We start from the raw sequence: 18,478 nt of genomic DNA, 5'->3' as shown, positions 1-18,478 counted from the left end.
ATGCAACACCCAAGCTGGGAAAGTAAGTGTGCTGAACAGTGAGAGAATGAACTCTATCAAGAAGAAAACAAGGCGGTGAAAACAGGAGAAGAAATCTTTTGGGCGCAGGCAAACAAGTGGGGGGAGCGTTCTGCAAAGGCAGGGTGTCTGCAATCTTTGTGGCGATTAGATTTAATGGGACAGAAACGCTTCTCTCCTTCACGTCCCCTCCTCCTCTCTGCCTGAGGGGGGAAAGGAGGGAGGTGGTGATGGGGGGGGGCGGCAGGAGGGGAGAAGCTTTGAAAGAATCTTTGACGTCAGCCTCACCCTATAAAAAGCTGGCAAGGAGCTGAAAAGCGGAGAGCAGAGCTCGTGGAAGAGTGAAGATGCCAACCCCTAATATCTCCACCTCTGCAGCCAAAGGCTTCCGCAGGGCGGTGTCAGAGCTGGACTCCAAGCAAGCCGAGGCCATCATGGTAAGACAACTCTATCCCACTTCTTCCCTCTCCCCTGAAAAATGTAGCTTCTCTTCCAGCTATAGGCAGTGGCAGACAGGCATAGAGGGGCCAACACTGTCTCTAGGGGTGTCCCCCAGCCCTAGGCCAGGGGTAGAAAATGACCCCCACACTCATCTCTACATACTGATATGTGTGAAATGCAAAGAAGAAGGGGGGCGAAAGCTCAAACAAATACACCCTCATCCCCCTGCAGCCAAAAGCAACTAAAATAACCCATAGACCTAAGGCAGCAGTAACAAGGCATCTAATGTAATTTGAAAACCTTAGTGCTATTCTTCATTGCAAGACAATAAACTGCAAAGATTTCATCTGTTACAGCATGATGGAAAAGTGTGAATTCATTTCAGACAATGTGCAAGGTGCAGGCAATTCACTCAGTTTGTTGTTGCTCTCTCTGTACATTCTTCCCACGTTTCTGTTCCCATTCCCTCATCATTATTTAGGGTTCTGATTTTACCTTGAGGAATACTTTTGCACACACTAAAGCTGCAGATATAAAGGAAAGGAGAGAGAAACTTCCTGATGGGCTGTCAAATGCCTTTAGAAAACAAATTCTGGGAAATCCATTGGGTAGGCTGTAGGGATGGGACTCTTAACTCATGTGGCAGCGCAGCCAGGAAAAGGCTAGAGACCACAGGCATGAGACAGCTCTGTGTATCAGGAAGGTGGTCAGGCTCTGGATGACCTGTGATGGCATGGTGAGGGGACACCCCTGGGATACTTAGCAGGAGAAAACACGGTGGGGACACAAAAGGCGATTTGGAGCACGCAGCATGCCAGAAAACAAGGGAAACATTTAGCAAACAAAGATTTCTCTAGTAAATGAAAGGCAGGGAAGGCTTTCCTCTTGCATGGGCGTTTCCACCCTGGTAAAATAACGAACACTTAAGTGGTTCTTCAAAAACAGATTTTCCAGGCTGCTTTGTCAGATCAGTACTTGAGATGCTGGCTCTGCCTTGCAAAGGTGTGAGAATTTGGTGATTGGGCAGGTGAGACTACTGTGCTGTGTTTGATGGGAAAAGGGCCTTGGATGAAAAGGCTGTGGGAACTGGGCCGATTGGATGTGCTGGTAGGAGTGTGGCAGCCTGGAAGAACAGTTATAAGACCTCAGACCACCTCTGCATTCCCTTCTTAGAATAGAAATTCTCAGAAAAGCAGCATGAAAATAGCTTTCTTACCTTGCATAGGAGATCCTCACAATCCCATGGCTTATTTTGCCAGCTTGTATGAAGTGAGAGGCATGACTCTGCATTTGCGCATGGCAATATGCACCCCTAGCCCTCACAGTGCCCTCTGGCCATCGGCCACCCAGCCCTTACCACCACCATACCAGCTCCAGAAGGATGGAGATGTCCCCTCTGAACTCTGCAATCCCAAGACTCATCCATACCAGAAGGTGTTTCACACGCCAACTGTGCCAGACAGAGATAAACCCTGTGGAAAATCCTTCAGGCTGTATATTTAGGTTTTCTGTTCATAGTTTTTTTTTGCAAGACATGTTGTATTGCTTACAGTGATTTGGTTACAGAGCATTTAATCAGGAGATAGCAGCTGAAAATCAAACAGCAGGAAGGGATTGTTACAAATAACAAGCCTAAATGCTTTAATTCAAAGCTTCACATTTGTAATTGCTAGAATACACACAGCTGCAGCTATTTCAAAGAAAGAAAAATTAATCCTTTGTACAAGGTGAAAGACCAAGCCAGACTCAGATCCCAGACAGGTAAATAAGTGTTTTGCAAAATTAAACCTCTCACTTTAGCTGGATTGGCACTGAGGGTGTTAGTCCACAGGGAAAATCAGAAATACTGTATAAGAGCATTTTCCAAAGAATGGAAGTCATTTATCACAAGAGACCATTTTGGTTAGTTCACATAAAAAAAACGTACCTAATTTCCAGATAAAGGAGGCAATACCCTGATGAGCATAAATGTGAGAAACAGGAGAGATGATGCTCAGAGGAAAAGCACACAGCCAGGTAGCAAGCAGGCAGACCCTTCCTGATGTTCTTCTCCTAAACAAAAAAAAGCCTTGCTCTTTTTTTTAGAAACTTCCCCACTCAAACCATGCCAGTGTGGATCTAAGCATCTCTCAGAGCCCCTAGACATGGACCAAACCCCCTGCTCCTTCCCTTTAGCAGCATGGTTACACCATCACCACTCTTTCCAGTGGAAACATAACTTGATTTATGGGAATCTGGCTTCCCTCCTTTCACCCTCTCCATTCCAGAAGAAAATCCCTACTGCATTTTTACACCTCAGGGCATAATGCAATAAAACTTCTTTAGCTGAAACACTTCTGTACTGCTGAAGAGTGCAGACCCTGTGGCTATCCCAAGTCTGTTTACCCTACTTATTGCAGGCACCTGAAAGCAAACACCAGCTTAGCTTTAAATACAGTAGCAATATAAAAAACTTGCTCAAAGCCAAACATGCTCACAAGTTCTTAAAAGTTAAGGCCATAGTATTTATTAGAGGTCTTCTCTCCTTGGGCACAAATACCACCAAATTAGAAAAATGGCAATATGCACTTATTCATTAGATGGCATTTTTTGGTGCCTCTAGGAATAAAGTGGTTGAGGATCAGCAAATATCATTTCAGACGGGTGTCTTTATATAAAAAAAAGACAAGGAAGAGGTGTGTGGGCTGGTGTCTAGAGGTATAGTGTTTTTCAGGCTGCATTTCAAATGTCAGAGGGAAGCCCTGAATCTCCATGATGCTAAAGCATCCAAGAGGGTTCTCAGAGGAAACATCATGGTGGGCACTGAAAATTAAAGAGAAAATAAGCCTAGTAGTTGAGCAGGCTAGATTTTCCAAAGGGAAATATTCCCAAAAGTTTCACAGAGTAGGGAAGCCGTTCTTTGTTTAGCACCTATTCACCAAATATTTTCAGTAGAATTAGAGGATTAAAAAAAAAATACAGCCAGCCCATCTCTATGAGTGGAAGCTGAATGGCCTTATAAACTAACCCCTTTCAGTGCTACTCCTGCTTTCTTTCAGCAAGTTCTGAGGCTCTGTCATCTGCTTTGAGTGCTGAACACAGAAAATTGGAACCAACTGAACTGCCTTGAAGTCGAGGGTTACAGCCGAAAGACCAGAAACAAATAAGCTAGGATATGAGCAATTAGTATAGTATATAGTATATTAGTATACATAAAAGAAGCAGCAGTGAAGGTAATGGTTCACAGCTCACTGTAAATACAAAAGAGTGATCTATCTCAGCTCCAGACACAGAGGTGCAGCAGTTTAGCTGCAATTCCAAGTAACTCCAGGGCTTATCTGGGACAAAACAAATCTCCAGAGCAGTGGAAGGAATTTAATTTCAGGTATGCTTGGATGTGGCTCCAATTATAAATCAGTGGGCAAGCATCCACTCAAAATCAGAAGAAAATGCCTTGAGGATATGTTTTTACTGTTTCAGTGCTGCTACGGACATACAGGCACAGGGCTCTGAAAAGAACACAAGGGCATGTGGTGTGCTCAGGCTGGTGGTCACATCAGGCCCTGGTAGCAGGTGGGCTATTGCACTAATACACCTGTAAACAGTTCATATTTCCCGGCCAGGGAACAGCTGTGGGCTTCAGCTGTACCTGATAGCATGCCTTTTTCTTAAGTGATTTTGTGTTTATCTAGCACCTCTCCCCTCAACTCCTTAAAACTGTGTAATATTGTTTCGGATTTTCAGTCTTTGAAGAATATATCTTTTTTGCTGGGGAAGGTGTGAGAAAGAAGCTCACTTAAATCATACCATAAGTATATACTTATTGCACAGGTTTTTAACAGAAGTTCACATTTCTGAAAGTTCAGTTCTAAAGCATTAGTTCTCAACGCAAGATCTTCCTCTGCAAAGCTGAGCAAGTCAGCCCAGCCTTTTCAGTCTTCCTCTGATGGGGCACACCACTCACACCTCTTGCAGCTACCAGGGTTGCCTCTGATCCCCAGCCCAAAGCCCCATAAGAACTGTTACTAATTTCTATTCTGTCTTTAGTCTCCACGGTTCATTGGTAGACGTCAAAGCCTCATTGAAGATGCCAGGAAGGAACGAGAGGCTGCAGCAGCAGCCACTGATGCTGCAGAGTCCACAGAGACGATCGTTTTTGAGGAGAAGGATGGGAGAGCCATGCTGAACCTCTTCTTCACACTGAAGGGTGCCAAGACCTCTCCACTCTCCCGAGCACTTAAGGTGTTTGAGGTGAGTCTCAACCTGTTTCACTGGACTCAAGGAACACTATGCTTTTCATAGCTACCAAAGAAGATTCAGTCTAGGTCTGACAACTGCAAGTTAAGAGCTAACTGTCTGCGTGATCTCCCCACAGTCATGCTTTGCTCATGCCCTAACATGCCCACACTAGGAATGTGCTTTTATAATGCTCCGGGCTCAACTTTGCTTAATTACTGAAGTCAGCCACACAATTTCACACCCACAGTCTACACCTATATTATTTGTAGCATACTCTGACAGCACCCTCTACTGCTCAGCGCTATGTGCACTGGGCTCTGATGTAACATTCAAAACATACCATGTGCCCTATATGGCTACAAAACTAATTCCCTTTCTGCAGTACTGATCGGCTACTGGGTCAAGGCTTTGATAGTCTAAGATCCAAGCATTAAAGGTTGTGTTGGTTCCTCCACAGAAGTGCATCATATAAATAGCTTAAAAATCAAGGGAAACTCGTATATAATTGCACTTTTGTCCCCTAGCCAGCAATATAATCTTGTATTATCAAGGATCTCTGCACCATGAGTGGAAAGACTGAGATAAGCACTGGCTATTTAAACAGTAATCAAAACACGACAACTTGCATTTATGTAGTACATTCTCATCCAGAAGGATTCGAAAGTGTTTTGCAAACAGAGGACCTGTGCTATGTTTGTTCCACAGCAGTTTAATCTCATTAAACTCAGCAGCGATAGGAGAGGACAACTTGTTCCCATCAATCGGTCACGTGGATTATAAGGGACCTGCAGAGGTTTCTAGTCCAAACTTCTAATCACAGCAGGTCTAGTTGCAGCATGATGCTCATGGCCATGTTTGTTGCATTTTAACTATCACCAAAGTAGAGATTCTACTGACTCCTTGAACTACTTGTGTAGTGCTTTACTGCCTTTTTTGTGAAGAAAAAAAGTGTTTATATATATAAATATATGTCCTTGCTTCCATTTTATGCCCATTACCTCTTGTCCTACCACTGTACACTTTTAAGATGAGCTTGGATCTGTCCAGTACTAGATTAAAGCAATCTGATTTACCCTGCACTTCCGCCTCATAAGCCTGAGCAAATCCAATTCCCTCTCTCTTTCTTCATATAACATGCTCCAGCTACCTGTTCACCTTGCCAATCCTCCACTATACCTGCTACAATACATCAGTATCTTTATTCTATGGGACACAGCATGCCAAACATGCTGGCTCATATATTAATATCCTCTATTACTTCATAGAACTCTCCTCCCCACAGAATTCAACCCCTTGCAGGGTAAAACAGATCACCAGCAACACTGCATCACAAAAATGCTACCTAACAGCCATAAACAAAGAAAATGTGTTTGGAGGATAAGTATTTCCCTGAAATTAGAGGTCATTATAGGTACACAGCCCATCTCTAATAATCTCCTGGAAAGTGTTTCAGATTTTTAACACAAAACATCTTGCATCTTCTCTAAAAGGATGGTTGTAAAAAAAAAAAACTGTTTTCTGAGCAATATTTTGTGTTCTTATCTCAAGACCAAAAAAATCCCTCCAACACACCTGTCAAGCAAAAGTGTCACACTTTTCTACCAGTTAATTTTATGCCACTATGACTGGGTCTCCTTCCTAAGAGAAGTGCACAGCTTCCAAGTAAAAAAAGTCTATTAGTGTAATATTTCAAATGCAACACACTGCTTAGCAGGTATGAAGAATGAAGGTGTAGGTGCTTGTACTTGTCAGATGGCATGTTACAGTGCATTTTAAGTCTACAATTCAGACAACTTTTAAACATCAAGCAAAAAGTAGAGGCAGTTTATGTCCTAATATTATTTGTTTCTCTGTGGAGCAAATTACTTGCAGCATCAAGATCTGCTCTGGTAAAAAAAAAAAAAAAAAACAACTCTTCAATCTTGTCACAGAGAGAGCTTTAAAGATAATAAAAAGACAAACATGTCAAGCCACAACAGAGAAAGATTCATTTCCCAGATCCCTCTGGCAATGCAGGTACAAGATATGAAAGCAGACGGGCATAATGACATTTGCCTCATCATAAACTAAGCTGCAGGGAAGCTGGTTTCACTCTGCTGTATGTGTTACATGCAGTCAAAGCATAGGTAATGCAATCACAGCTGTCAGATTAATGCAAAGGTATTGATTGTTGAGGGGACAATGTAATAGTGAAGTTGGTAGGTACATTCAAAAACACGGTTCTAAATTTAATTTACTTGTGGCATCACATCTGTTCCTTCTCATCTGCCTCTGATTAACAAAAGAAATCATGTTTTTTCTTCTACCAAAGATATCTCAGACACTGGACGTGCAAAATGGTGTGAAATCCCCTTTCTCAGACAAATAACTAGTCAACCCATCTACTTGCATTTGACAATGGCTGGCTTAAAAACAAAGTAAAACGTTTGCAGATTTTTTTCAGCTGTAAGCCAGCAACTAAACTGTCACTTCAGATTTTATGATCATGTATGTGTATTCATCTGCGATTACACATTTAGTGCGTGAGTTAAAACTGCGACCTGGTGCAAGGAATCTGCTTTGGCAGAGGGGTTGGACTCGATCTCTTGAGGTCCCTTCCAACCCCTGATTCTATGGTTCTTTTTCTATGGATATCAAACACTTGTGATAGCAGGCAAGGGGACCCACGCATCCGTCGACAGCGGTCCCGCACGTTCAGCACCAAGGCCAGCGCCAGCCTCCTGATCTCGGGCAGCTCCTTCCCCTCCTACATCATCTCCAAAAATTTAACTAATTAAAGGAAGGCGGGGGGAAGGGAGGCATGGGAAGTTGCTTTCCACCCTAACGATTTCCCCTCTCAGAAACAAAACCTGGGTAATGGATAAGCAAGTTTACGCCAGTCAAAATAATTTTTAACAAAGCAACGAGAACCTCTCCACAAACGTAGGCAGTATGGATATCTTTGTAAAGCATCAGTAGTTGTTTCAAGTGTTACAGACTTGTTTAATACTTTTGTTCTTCTTTCCCATGTTCTACAAGACATTTGAAGCTAAAATCCACCACTTGGAGACAAGACTCAGCCGAAAACCCCGTGAAGGGACTGCTGAACTGGAGTATTTTGTGCGTTGCGAAGTGCACAGCTCTGACCTCAATACTTTCATTAGCTCCATCAAGAGAGTAGCAGAAGATGTGAGGACCACTAAGGAAGATAAGTGTAAGAAAATTATTCTTTTTTATTTTTGTGGAGTGGTTGAGATAGAAATGGGGCAAAGACTTCAATATTCACAGAAAAGGAGAAGCGGTACTACATGCCATATGTGACCAAAAGAGAAAACTGTCTCAGAGTCACCTCCTTGCACACTTCTCCACAAAGTCTCACATTCATCCTTTGCTTCCACAGTCAGCTTCTCTTCTCTATCCTTACAGTTCACTGGTTTCCCAGAAAAATATGTGAATTGGACAAGTGCCACCATTTAGTCACCAAGTTTGACCCTGACTTGGACTTGGATCACCCGGTGAGTACGTGGGTAAATCCCAGCATTTGAGTCCTGAACCAACTCTCAGAAACAAGGAGCCAGAGAACAGCTACTCGCACAGCTGTTGTGGGAACTGTACTGGAACCACCGGTTACTCCAGTCAACAATGAACTTTATCAGGTTAGAAACTTAGCAACTGATTACAAGCATTGTGTTTATATTCTTATTTGTCATCCTAGGGCTATTCTGACCAAGTATATCGCCAGAGGAGGAAATCAATAGCAGAAATTGCTTTTCACTATAAACAGTAAGTATCTTCCCTCACACTCATATATGAATAATACCACATGAGAAGTAATTAATGCTACTTTCATGTTACTACTTTTATGTTTTCTCCCATTTAAACTTGCCAGCTCCTTTTGCGTGCTTCTTCTCTGCGTGCATTCCAGTTTCTTCCTAATTTAAAAGCGTCTGTGGTTATTCACATATTGATAAAGCCAGAATAAATCCCCTGCATGACAAAAGCTGCACATAGTTCCACCAGATCTCAACTTCACTGTCGCACCTCTTTTAGAATGACATCTAGTCTTAACTTCAAAGTTTCATGTACTAAAAAAAAATATATCCCTGGAAAACTTATTCCAATGGTTCACTATGCTGACTGAAAAAGATGTTTAATTTCAAAACAGAACATCAGTAGACTTAGCTTTCACCTAGTAGATCATAATGTCTTTCATAGAGTTCTATCACTTTTTCCATTCCATTAGGATATTTACAGACTCTTAACTCTTTCTGATAAATTAAATATATTCCAGGATCCTATTCAGTAATGTTGCCTTCCACCATAGCACCTCCTTAAGCAGCACTTAAATGTAGACTCCTTTAGTGAGCCATGCTGAAAGCAGACTATAGAAATTAGCTCAAGAAGGCGACCCAGATACCTGCACACTTGATGTGACCCCCACCATGGCTTACTGACTGCTCTGTTAAATTATGTTTGATACACATTCAAAGCTCGGAATAAATAGAGTGATTGTTTTTGTCTTGTATTGACATTAAATGCATAGGAAATCACTGTGCAGGCAAGAGAATCCCAAGAGACTGAGTAGAAATACCCTACTAAGATGATGCACCCACTTAGGATGTCTTCTTTTGCCTCTCGGGTTAACATTTAGAGGTTGCTGTGTAACATCCCCTTCAAGTTCTTAATGGAACAGGAACTATGATTTATCACTGAAATATGTGAATATCTAATTTGTTCAGAACAGAAGGATTTAGGAAATACAGTTATGACACAGAAAATGCAAGAGCATCATTTTTCTTCAGTTTCCACTTATTATAACAATGGCCTTTCTTGCTACCCTTAATCCCACAGACAATACTTTTTTTTCCTGTGGTTCAAATATGTTTAGTTGTCCTTATTACCCACTTTTATTTCCCAGCCACTGATTCATTCTAAAAGCCATCAGCCCCCTGCAGTTTAGGCATAAAATTAATTTATTCTCACACAAGGCTTCCCATGTTTTCAGTGAAAACCATTTTAACTGGAAATACTATGCCCACTAAGCTTCTGCTCATCCTCCGCATATTTATAACTTCCAGTGAGATTAATGCTTTTCTGTCTCTGTTGTTGCACCTGTGCAAATGACCTAGTACCAAAACTTTGTCTTTCCTGTCACCTTGTTTGTTTTAAAGAATTTTGTTCATCATCATACAGAGATTCTCCAAAGAGCTTCCTTCTCAATGGGGAAAGGAGCTTAGCTTGTGCTTTGCTACTATAACAGTGCATTTGCCTTGCAGTGGGGACCCAATCCCTCACGTGGAGTACACAGCAGAAGAGACTGCTACCTGGTGAGTGCTGATTTAATCCGTAACTCATGGCTTCAGCACTAGAAGCTGGGAATCAAAACCTGGGTTGTTGTAGTGATTCACAAAAAAAAAAAACCCAACCCTACGAGTTTCCTTCACAAGAGCTTTCACAGAGAAGTTATATGAGTTAGGGGGTACCACTGAGAACTTCAACTCCTAAACATAGTCACATTTTGTTTATATTGATTATCTTTATAATGCAGCTCCAGGAACTGACCTACAGGAAATATTTTAATTCCAGTTAATGCCTTTAATACTGCCTTCTGACCTCAAAGGTCAGTGCAGATATGACGGACGCAGCATGCTCCTCTGGATATGTACATTTGTGTACCCTATAAACATTCAAAGAGACAGACTTAGTCCTGCAGAAAGCAAAGGACAAGAAATCTAGAGGCATGAGAACCTGGTAGCGTATGTCCAGAGGAACAAGCGGTGAAGTCATTGACTGTATCACCTCTTGTCCTGAAGGAAGGAGGTGTACAGCACTCTGAAGAGCCTGTATCCAACTCATGCCTGCAAGGAGTACTTAGAAGCTTTTAATCTACTGGAGAAGTTCTGTGGCTACAATGAGAACAACATCCCCCAGCTGGAGGAGGTCTCCCGCTTCCTGAAAGGTGAGTACAAGTCCCAGATGGAGCAGAAAAAAGCCCAGGGGACATGGATCTGAGGCTGCCAGGGCCCCAGCACAGTGGTGGCAGCTGAAATGAGAAAAATCTAAATATGGAGGAAGAGAGATGGTTGAACCCACAACTAAACACGGTCAGTACAACTGAAGGTCAAGACCATCATCAACCCCAACAAACACCTAATGAGCTCCTTAGCAGAAGCAGGAACTTTAGTTTGGGCAGTGAAGGAGCTGTTTAGCTTCCAGCACTGAGTATTTTTCTTTTGGTGCTGGAACCATAGGACAGCAGCACAGAATGTGAGCTGTCCCCTCACACAAAGCTTCGTGCACTGTTTCAGAGAGGACTGGCTTCCAGCTCCGGCCTGTGGCTGGCCTTCTGTCTGCACGCGACTTCCTCGCCAGCCTGGCCTTCCGTGTGTTCCAGTGCACGCAGTACATCCGCCATGCTTCTTCGCCCATGCACTCCCCTGAGCCGTGAGTACTGCTGGCACAGGCAGCCAAAGAATATTTGGCTTTTTCCCTCAAGGGCAAGCTATCTGCTGCTGACCATATCTTCCTCTTTCCCCTGGGAAATGGCAGGGACTGCTGTCATGAGCTACTGGGGCATGTGCCAATGCTGGCTGACAAGACATTTGCCCAGTTCTCTCAGGTAAGGTAGTTTTCTGCTGCTTCTCCCCAAGAGCATAAGTGAGTAGGTAAGAACCCAAATGGGCCTGATTGTCATGCTCCTGGCAAAGATATTGCCTGGAAGAGATTTTCTACAGGATATGACAACATATTCCACATCAATTGCTATAGCAATAGCACATCCAGCACTTATTTGCAGTGAAGATGTCAGCTAGGAACAGATTTCACAGTATATAAACACATCTAGGTTTGGTACTTGTTCCCTCAACACGTGATATGACTGCCTCAGTTCCAACCTTGGCTGACGCCTCTTTGCTTTCAGCCTTGCCTCTTCTTACCAAACTTACACCCTTATTATAGGCTATAAGTTGAAGAATACTTGGGAGCCTTCAAATCTGAGTGCAACTAAGTCACAGAATACTCTTAGCAGCTCAAATAGAGTGTATCTGTTGTTTCCAGGCAATAAAAACAGAGAAGTCTGTGTGTAAGGGCCTCACTAATCGTCTTTTGGTAGCCATCAAGAAAAAGATTTAAGGAAAAGGGGTCATAAAGAAAGGGAGACCCCAGGAGTGGCAACGCAGGAGTTGCAATGGGACAGCTGGAGAATGACTGCAGCAGGAGCCACCAGTTAGGGGACTTGGGTAGCAGGGAAAGGGAAAGAAGAAACCAAGAAAGGATATGCAAAATAAGCATTTCAAACAAATTGCTTCAGTACAAACACTGGCTAATGCAAATTCCCTGACACCAGCTACAGGACAGGTTATGAGACAGACAGGAATTCCCTAAGCAATAACTTGATATTTCCTTTACCCTCTCACTATCCACAAGAAAGATGTCTATGAGTTTTCAGAACTGCTAACTGGATATCTGTACTGTCTGAGAAATGGATAGTTGATCAAGCTCCTGCATGTTTTAATGGATCTTGCTGCAAATCTATCCTGACATTTCTCTTACATTCCCAGGACATTGGGCTTGCATCTCTAGGAGCAACTGATGAAGAAATTGAGAAACTGGCAACAGTAAGTTTTTCTGTTGGCACCAGAGGGGCCCCAGTTCCTGCACTAGAATGTCTGTGGTGCTAGAGGTAATGGCAGAGCCTGATAGCCTCACATTAACAGGTTTAGGGTCCCCAAAAAAGCTGTCCCCAGATGACCATGCAGAACAGAGATCAATTGAACAGCAGAGCTCACTTGTACATTAACAGAATTTTCAGAGGAACCAGAGTATCAGTGAGCATCATATTTCTAACAACAGCATTGCTGGGATTCTTTGGGACAGGATTAAATTACATTCACTTCCTCTGTCTCTATCTCACCAAGGTGACTGGCCTGCTCCAAGGGCACCCAGTGGTGGCACCACACAGTGGCCAGGCATACAGGGAGCCAGGGCACGGTTTGTCCTGGCATGGCAGTGGTTTAGTTTAGCACTCTGCTCCAGCAGGGCTGGCTGCAAGGTAAGGAGGCAGAGGGTTATCCTACATCCAGTTTGATGGACATGCCAGGCACCGATTCATTCAAGCATCTCCAAACCCTCACCACAACGCATGGACAGGGAAATTAAGAGGAGGATTTGTGTCCATGTGTTTTTCTTTTCTTTTTACAGCTTTACTGGTTTACAGTGGAGTTTGGACTCTGCAGACAGAATGGGATAGTCAAAGCCTATGGGGCAGGGCTCCTGTCTTCCTATGGGGAGCTCCTAGTAAGTCCAAGCACAAGTCACTTCCCTGCTCCAGACTCTTTACTACAAAACCCTTCTTCCTCTGAACAGCTGCAATGACTTTTGCTGATATATTCTCAATTTCTAGCATGCTTTTTTCTGGGTTCTTTCATTTCCTTGCTGACACTTTTTCCCACTGTATCCATAGCACTCCTTGTCAGATGAACCAGAGGTACGGGACTTTGACCCTGATGCTGCTGCTGTTCAGCCCTACCAGGACCAGAACTATCAGCCAGTGTATTTTGTGTCTGAGAGCTTCAGCGATGCCAAAAACAAACTGAGGTAGGACTGGGCATTGAGGGAAACCCAAGCAGAGGAACACAAAGCTGTATTATTTCAAAACAAGGCTTGGCACCATAGCTGCTTCCAGTATATAATCTTAGAAGAGATCTAGAAAGAGTTCAGTTTGCTTTTTCAAAAAAATTCAGGACTAAATAAACATTCACCCAGTTTTTACACAGAGTAAAGTAATCCATCAGTTCTTTCTGGCTGATACACAAACTACCCAGCATAAGGTGGGCTGGAGGGTTTGGATGGAGAGGACAGAGAGGGAAGCATTCATCGAGGGAAAGCTGAGGGAGTGAAAGAAGGAACAAATCTAGCACATCTCATAAGAAGGAGTTAAAGACCATCTCCAGTTCCCAGGAGAAGCACTCTACTTCCCATTGTAGAGAGCTGGTGGGAAGTCCAGAAGACAGAGGCTCAGAGCACTCATTAGGACTTCCTCTGCTTCCTTGTCATGGAAAAGCCACATCATGCACCAACAAACCAACAGCAGTCTGCCACCAGCATGTGTCCCTCTGGAACACATCAACTGTGTCATGTAAAAGTTTTAGGATAAACGTGTAGAGCTGCTCAAAATGCTTTTGATCTCTGAACTTAGGAGGCAGAAAAAGCATTTGTCTTCCAGAGTAGAAGCTGGGCAATCTACCCACCTATCTTTCAACCAGCAAAAAACCCAGCCATCATTAGTAGCTTGGACACAAGGAAAAACAATTGCATGACATGGATCCATTAGAAAAAGAGAGTTTTTATAGCACAGTTAACAGACCCCATGCAGTATCTTTCTAGTACAGATTTGGTTTCCACATTGCATGCAACTGCAAATAACTTGAGACTGCAGGGGTAGCAATATGCACAGATGTCCATTCAGATCATCATCATCTTGGCCATAGAGTAATTTACAGGAGGAAAACTCAGTCCTGTCACATTCAGCTGTAAGAGGAAACTTATCTATCCCGTTTTGTCTTAGCATGGAGTGTACGTGGAGCACAGCATACATGACTTTGCAGATCTTGCAAATGAGGCATTTCACATAATAACAGAGCAAAGATTGCTGAGCTTCATTTTCTGCTTTTATGACACTCAGTTGCATCACTCAGGGTCTAGCCGCTCAAAAGCAAGCACCCAGGGAACAGTTCCTTACACACACAGTCTGCCTTAAAAAAAGCACCCAGCTCATGGGTTATTTCCTTGCATTTAAAAGGGGCAAAATACACTACTTATTCAAGCTCATGCTAGAAAATGTGACAGTGATAGGCACTAAAAAAAAAAATAATACTTCAACAGCCTGCAGCTTTGGCTAAGTGATCCCCTGTCTTCTCTGAAGCCAGTGATGTTTTTCCCCCAAATCCTGGTAATCAGATTTCCCACAGCACACAGAATCAGCCCAGGAGCATTAGAGAAAGCGACGCGCTTCCCAGTCTGTGCAGACCCACGGTAGCCACAAGAGGGTATCCTAAGCTAAGCAATTCAGGAGCAGACGCACATCACAGGTCTTCTCAGTTTGACATTTTAAACATGGGTACACAAAAGGAGACTCTCAACTCAGTATTAAGAGTCAAAGAAGAAAAACCCACAAACCTACCTTGTCAAGTGTACAGACGTAAGCCATGGAGCTGAATATGAGAAATCTTCCTCCTGCTGTGTTTTCACCATGATCTTCATGAACATTTGGCCATGTATATCTGATGATAAAGTCTCAGACTTGAGATGTGCCAGGAGAAGTCAGGGATGTCACTCAGGTTCAGGCTCGAGTTGGACCTGGGTATGAAAAGGTGCAGCGTTACTCTGCTCACCCTGGTGATGCTATTCCCATCCACGTGCACAGATTAGACCTGCTGCCTCTCAGTCCTATCCTAACATGGCCTGTAGGTAGTCTTCTCTCCCCAAGCAGAGATTAGTAAACAAGTGAATGGCAGAAAGGATTTAGGACTGTAATACTATAATGCCAGAGGTTTTCCCTGCAATTAGTGTCTAAATCTCTTTGGTATTTCTGAAAGAAAAAGAAAAGCAAGTAGAAAGTGTCTGGAGATAGCCACAGAGGTGAAAAGTTCAGTGCCCTCTCCAGTTTGGCATAAGCCCATGTTTTCAGCCCCAAGAAACTTGCTGTCAAACTCAGTGTCCTCTCTGCTGAATGGAGTGATGATCTTAGTTACCTCTACAGCCCCACAAAGCTGGGAAGATAAGAAACCAAAGCTTTTGTGTTAAGTTGGATGTTCTGCCTAAGAGAGGCATTTGCCTGCTGTGATCTGGGTGAATGGTGATGGGGAGGAGGAGGGTAGGAGCCAGGCTCAGGACCTGTCTCTTGTACCAAGACCCTGTACCCTTTCCTTACAGAAACTACGCAGCACACATCAAGCGTCCCTTCTCAGTGAAATACGAACCCTACACCCACAGCATCGAGCTCCTGGACAGCCCCCAGACCATCTGCCACTCCCTGGAGAGCGTAAGGGATGAGCTTCATTCGCTGATTAACGCGCTCAATGTGATCAGTTAATAAGAGAACTGGGCTCTTCCATTCCTCTCTGCCCTCCCCTGTTGCTAGCCCATAACTTTCACCTGCTGTCTCCAAACATTTGCACTGCTGCCTGTCCCCATGCTACCCCAACAGTTTGCCACACTGGAATGTAGGGCCAGTTCAGAGGAAGATAGAGGGATAAACCCAAGGCCTGCTGGCATCTTGGGTGGCTTTGCCTTTGACTGCTGGGAGAGGCTTAATAGGGTTCAAAAACTGGGCCAGGCCATAAAGCTGAAGTCAAGAGTTATTTACTAGGCCCCTGGATGCAAGGAAGAGGAGAAAAGTTGCTTTATTGAAAGCCAGCTTCATTAAAAGGAAAAGAACAAGAAGAAAGTAAAAAAAGGTTTCTTTATTTATTTTCAGTCTGAGAGAATAAGTTAGTCTGCCTTTTTAGCTCCAAAGTAACTCCCTATAACAGTTCCACAAAGGACATCTGCCCCCACCACCTCCTGCCTGCTACATCCCCTTGAACTTAGGAAATGCAGAGCTGCTCAGGAGCACTTCTGCTGAAACCAAAATCACAAGATTTAAAATTTAAGCTCCCAGCCTCCCCACAGCTTCTTGCAACATGAGCCCCTGTGCTCATAGCCCCTTGAGGGTATAAGGAGTTTTGGGGCTCAATACTAACCTAAGCCAGCAGTATCAGCACAGCATAGAGGAGCCCCAACCTACCTGCATTCACCCCATCTCAAGCACTGTAGAACAAGCCCAGAAGTAAAGCCTTCAAGCCCTCTTTTAAAAGCTCCAGCTCCTGAGGCTGTGGCAACCCCTCCTGTCACATGCAGCTTCAATCAACTCCTAATGCCTTCCACTTCTCACCTCCCTAGCCTCACCTGGGTTGTAATTTCCCTGATGGGGTTTCATCAGGGGAGGGACACAGATCACAACTTGTGCTGTTGGTGCTCAGTAGCTTAGCTATTGCTGCTCACAGTAGATAGCAGCCACAGCTGTTGAAACTCACATGTGCTGGTGGCCTTGGGCAGCCTTGGTGCTTGAGTTTATCAGTTCTGGCAATCAAGTCCCATGGGAGCATTTCACATACTTTCAGTTTTCCAGTTTTGCACAAATACAGCATCACCTTGTTATTATATCATTGTCACCTGATGTAGCTCAGATGTATGACTAATGCTGTTGCTCTTTACTTCTGAGGAAAGTAGCCTACAATTAAGATGCTCAAGTCCAATTTCATCTAGCTTTCACTGTTGATATAAATCATTTGCTCTGGCTCAAAGCTCTCAGTTCTCCTCCCCCTGTTTCTGCCCTTCTTATCTTCTTGCCAGCTGTCTCACGACTGAACAGTTTGCTCAGAAGTGTGGCCCAAGGTTATGCAGCTGGGCAGTATCAGAGCTGGGCTTGGGATGTGCAGAGGCAGCACAACAGTTAGGGGGACGGTAGGCTGGGGAAGTATGAGTAGTTGTTTGCATTGTCAATAGTAATGTTTTGATATAGACTTCTAGCATCCTCCATATATGGATTTTATCATTTATTCCTGAAAGGAATATATGGCCTAACAGTTAATTTTGGCTATTCAGCAGGTATCCTCCAATACTTACAAATGCTGTCACCTTTCAGCGTTACCTCTACTGTCACTCAGTCATAATACCTTACAATTCAATACATATTTCCCATTTCAGATCTTTGTTTAGGTATATTTAACCCTCATTTATCTCTATGTGTAACTAGCTAGCTGCTGACAGCACGCAGTTAGTCTCCCATTGGCTTCAAGCATCCTTTCTGCTTCCTCTCATTTGACCCCCTCCCAAATTCATCCACGCTCAGGCACTTGCTCTAAAGAGCATTACAGAAATCAGCAGTTCAGTGCTAGGTCTGGCTGCTTCTCCCCGAGTTGGTCCTCCTTGGAGAATTGTCCCGTAAATGAACAAAACTACCTATTTCATTCAGCTGTTGTAATTTTAGAACATTTTTCCAAAGCTTCAGCTATGATTTCCCAATCTGGGAGGATCCAGATCTTTGAGCTGTAACTCTCTAGGTTCCCTTAAGAGCTGTAACAATTTTTAATTTAGGATCTTAAGTTAAAACTCTCACATAAAGCAGTGACAACGAGGTAATCGAGGCTAAGGCAGGCTAGGTCATAGGTTAGGTATATCAATATGAAAAGGACACTGATTTGGCCTCAAAGGTCTGAGGGTGGTCACCTTGGATTCTCCAAGGCACTTCGCAGTCATTTTCTGCCTTGTTAAATGTCTATAATTAATGCAATTTATAAAAAGAACAAAGCTGTTAATATGGAGTGTGGAGCCAAGTTAAAAATTCTTCCAAACTGCCGGAGACCTCAACTCCTCCGCTTTGCCTCAGAGTTTGCATCGCTGCACCATTACTCTCTCAGCTGCTGCTTGCTTGTGGGGCTGTAGTAAAATCTGTTGCCCTACAAAAATAGCAAATAAGCAAAGCTTGAGGCATAAACCAGCACTGCTCGTGTGCAAGCACATAAACAGATCTGCTGTAGCCACACATGCCAGTGTGAGTGAGTGGCAGTCCCTTGCTCCTGAGCTGGGACAGGGCTGGGCTTGCCGAGCAGGCTGGGTGCTGGGGAGCTTTCTGTGTTCATGCTCTTGGCAAATCCGCAACAGATTCCAGAATGACTTTGCCTCTTAGGGAGACATCGGAGAAACATGAACCCATTTGTATTTACCATTGCCCTCATCTACTTAATATCTTAGAGGACTTATCCTATTAGTAACATAATCT

General features: G+C 43.6%; 1 protein-coding gene across 1 annotated transcript; it reads left to right on the top strand.

The window, feature by feature from the left end:
* Positions 1-365: 365 nt before the first annotated feature.
* On the top strand, positions 366-15,748 carry TH (tyrosine hydroxylase). Its single transcript, XM_065755205.1, has 13 exons — positions 366-455; positions 4,486-4,689; positions 7,696-7,870; positions 8,083-8,171; positions 8,372-8,439; positions 9,933-9,983; positions 10,470-10,615; positions 10,965-11,100; positions 11,206-11,275; positions 12,216-12,272; positions 12,856-12,951; positions 13,118-13,251; positions 15,589-15,748. The coding sequence occupies exons 1-13, from the start codon at positions 366-368 to the stop codon at positions 15,746-15,748; spliced, it is 1,476 nt and encodes a 491-aa protein (XP_065611277.1).
* Positions 15,749-18,478: the final 2,730 nt, after the last annotated feature.

This window comes from Cyrtonyx montezumae, unplaced genomic scaffold (genome assembly GCF_038088225.1).
Source record: "Cyrtonyx montezumae isolate F1298 unplaced genomic scaffold, pur_monq_1.0 scaffold_10, whole genome shotgun sequence".
NCBI lineage: Eukaryota > Metazoa > Chordata > Aves > Galliformes > Odontophoridae > Cyrtonyx > Cyrtonyx montezumae.
The sequence above is the reverse complement of the archived record's forward strand: the minus strand, read 5'-3'. Positions and strand labels throughout refer to the sequence as shown.

Excerpts from the sequence above, each read along its gene's own strand:
- TH (XM_065755205.1), top strand. The coding sequence starts at position 366 with ATGCCAACCCCTAATATCTCCACCTCTGCAGCCAAAGGCTTCCGCAGG. Across the intron at positions 456-4,485 it reads AGCAAGCCGAGGCCATCATG|TCTCCACGGTTCATTGGTAG; the intron begins GTAAGACAACTC and ends TTCTGTCTTTAG. Across the intron at positions 12,952-13,117 it reads CTTCCTATGGGGAGCTCCTA|CACTCCTTGTCAGATGAACC; the intron begins GTAAGTCCAAGC and ends CTGTATCCATAG.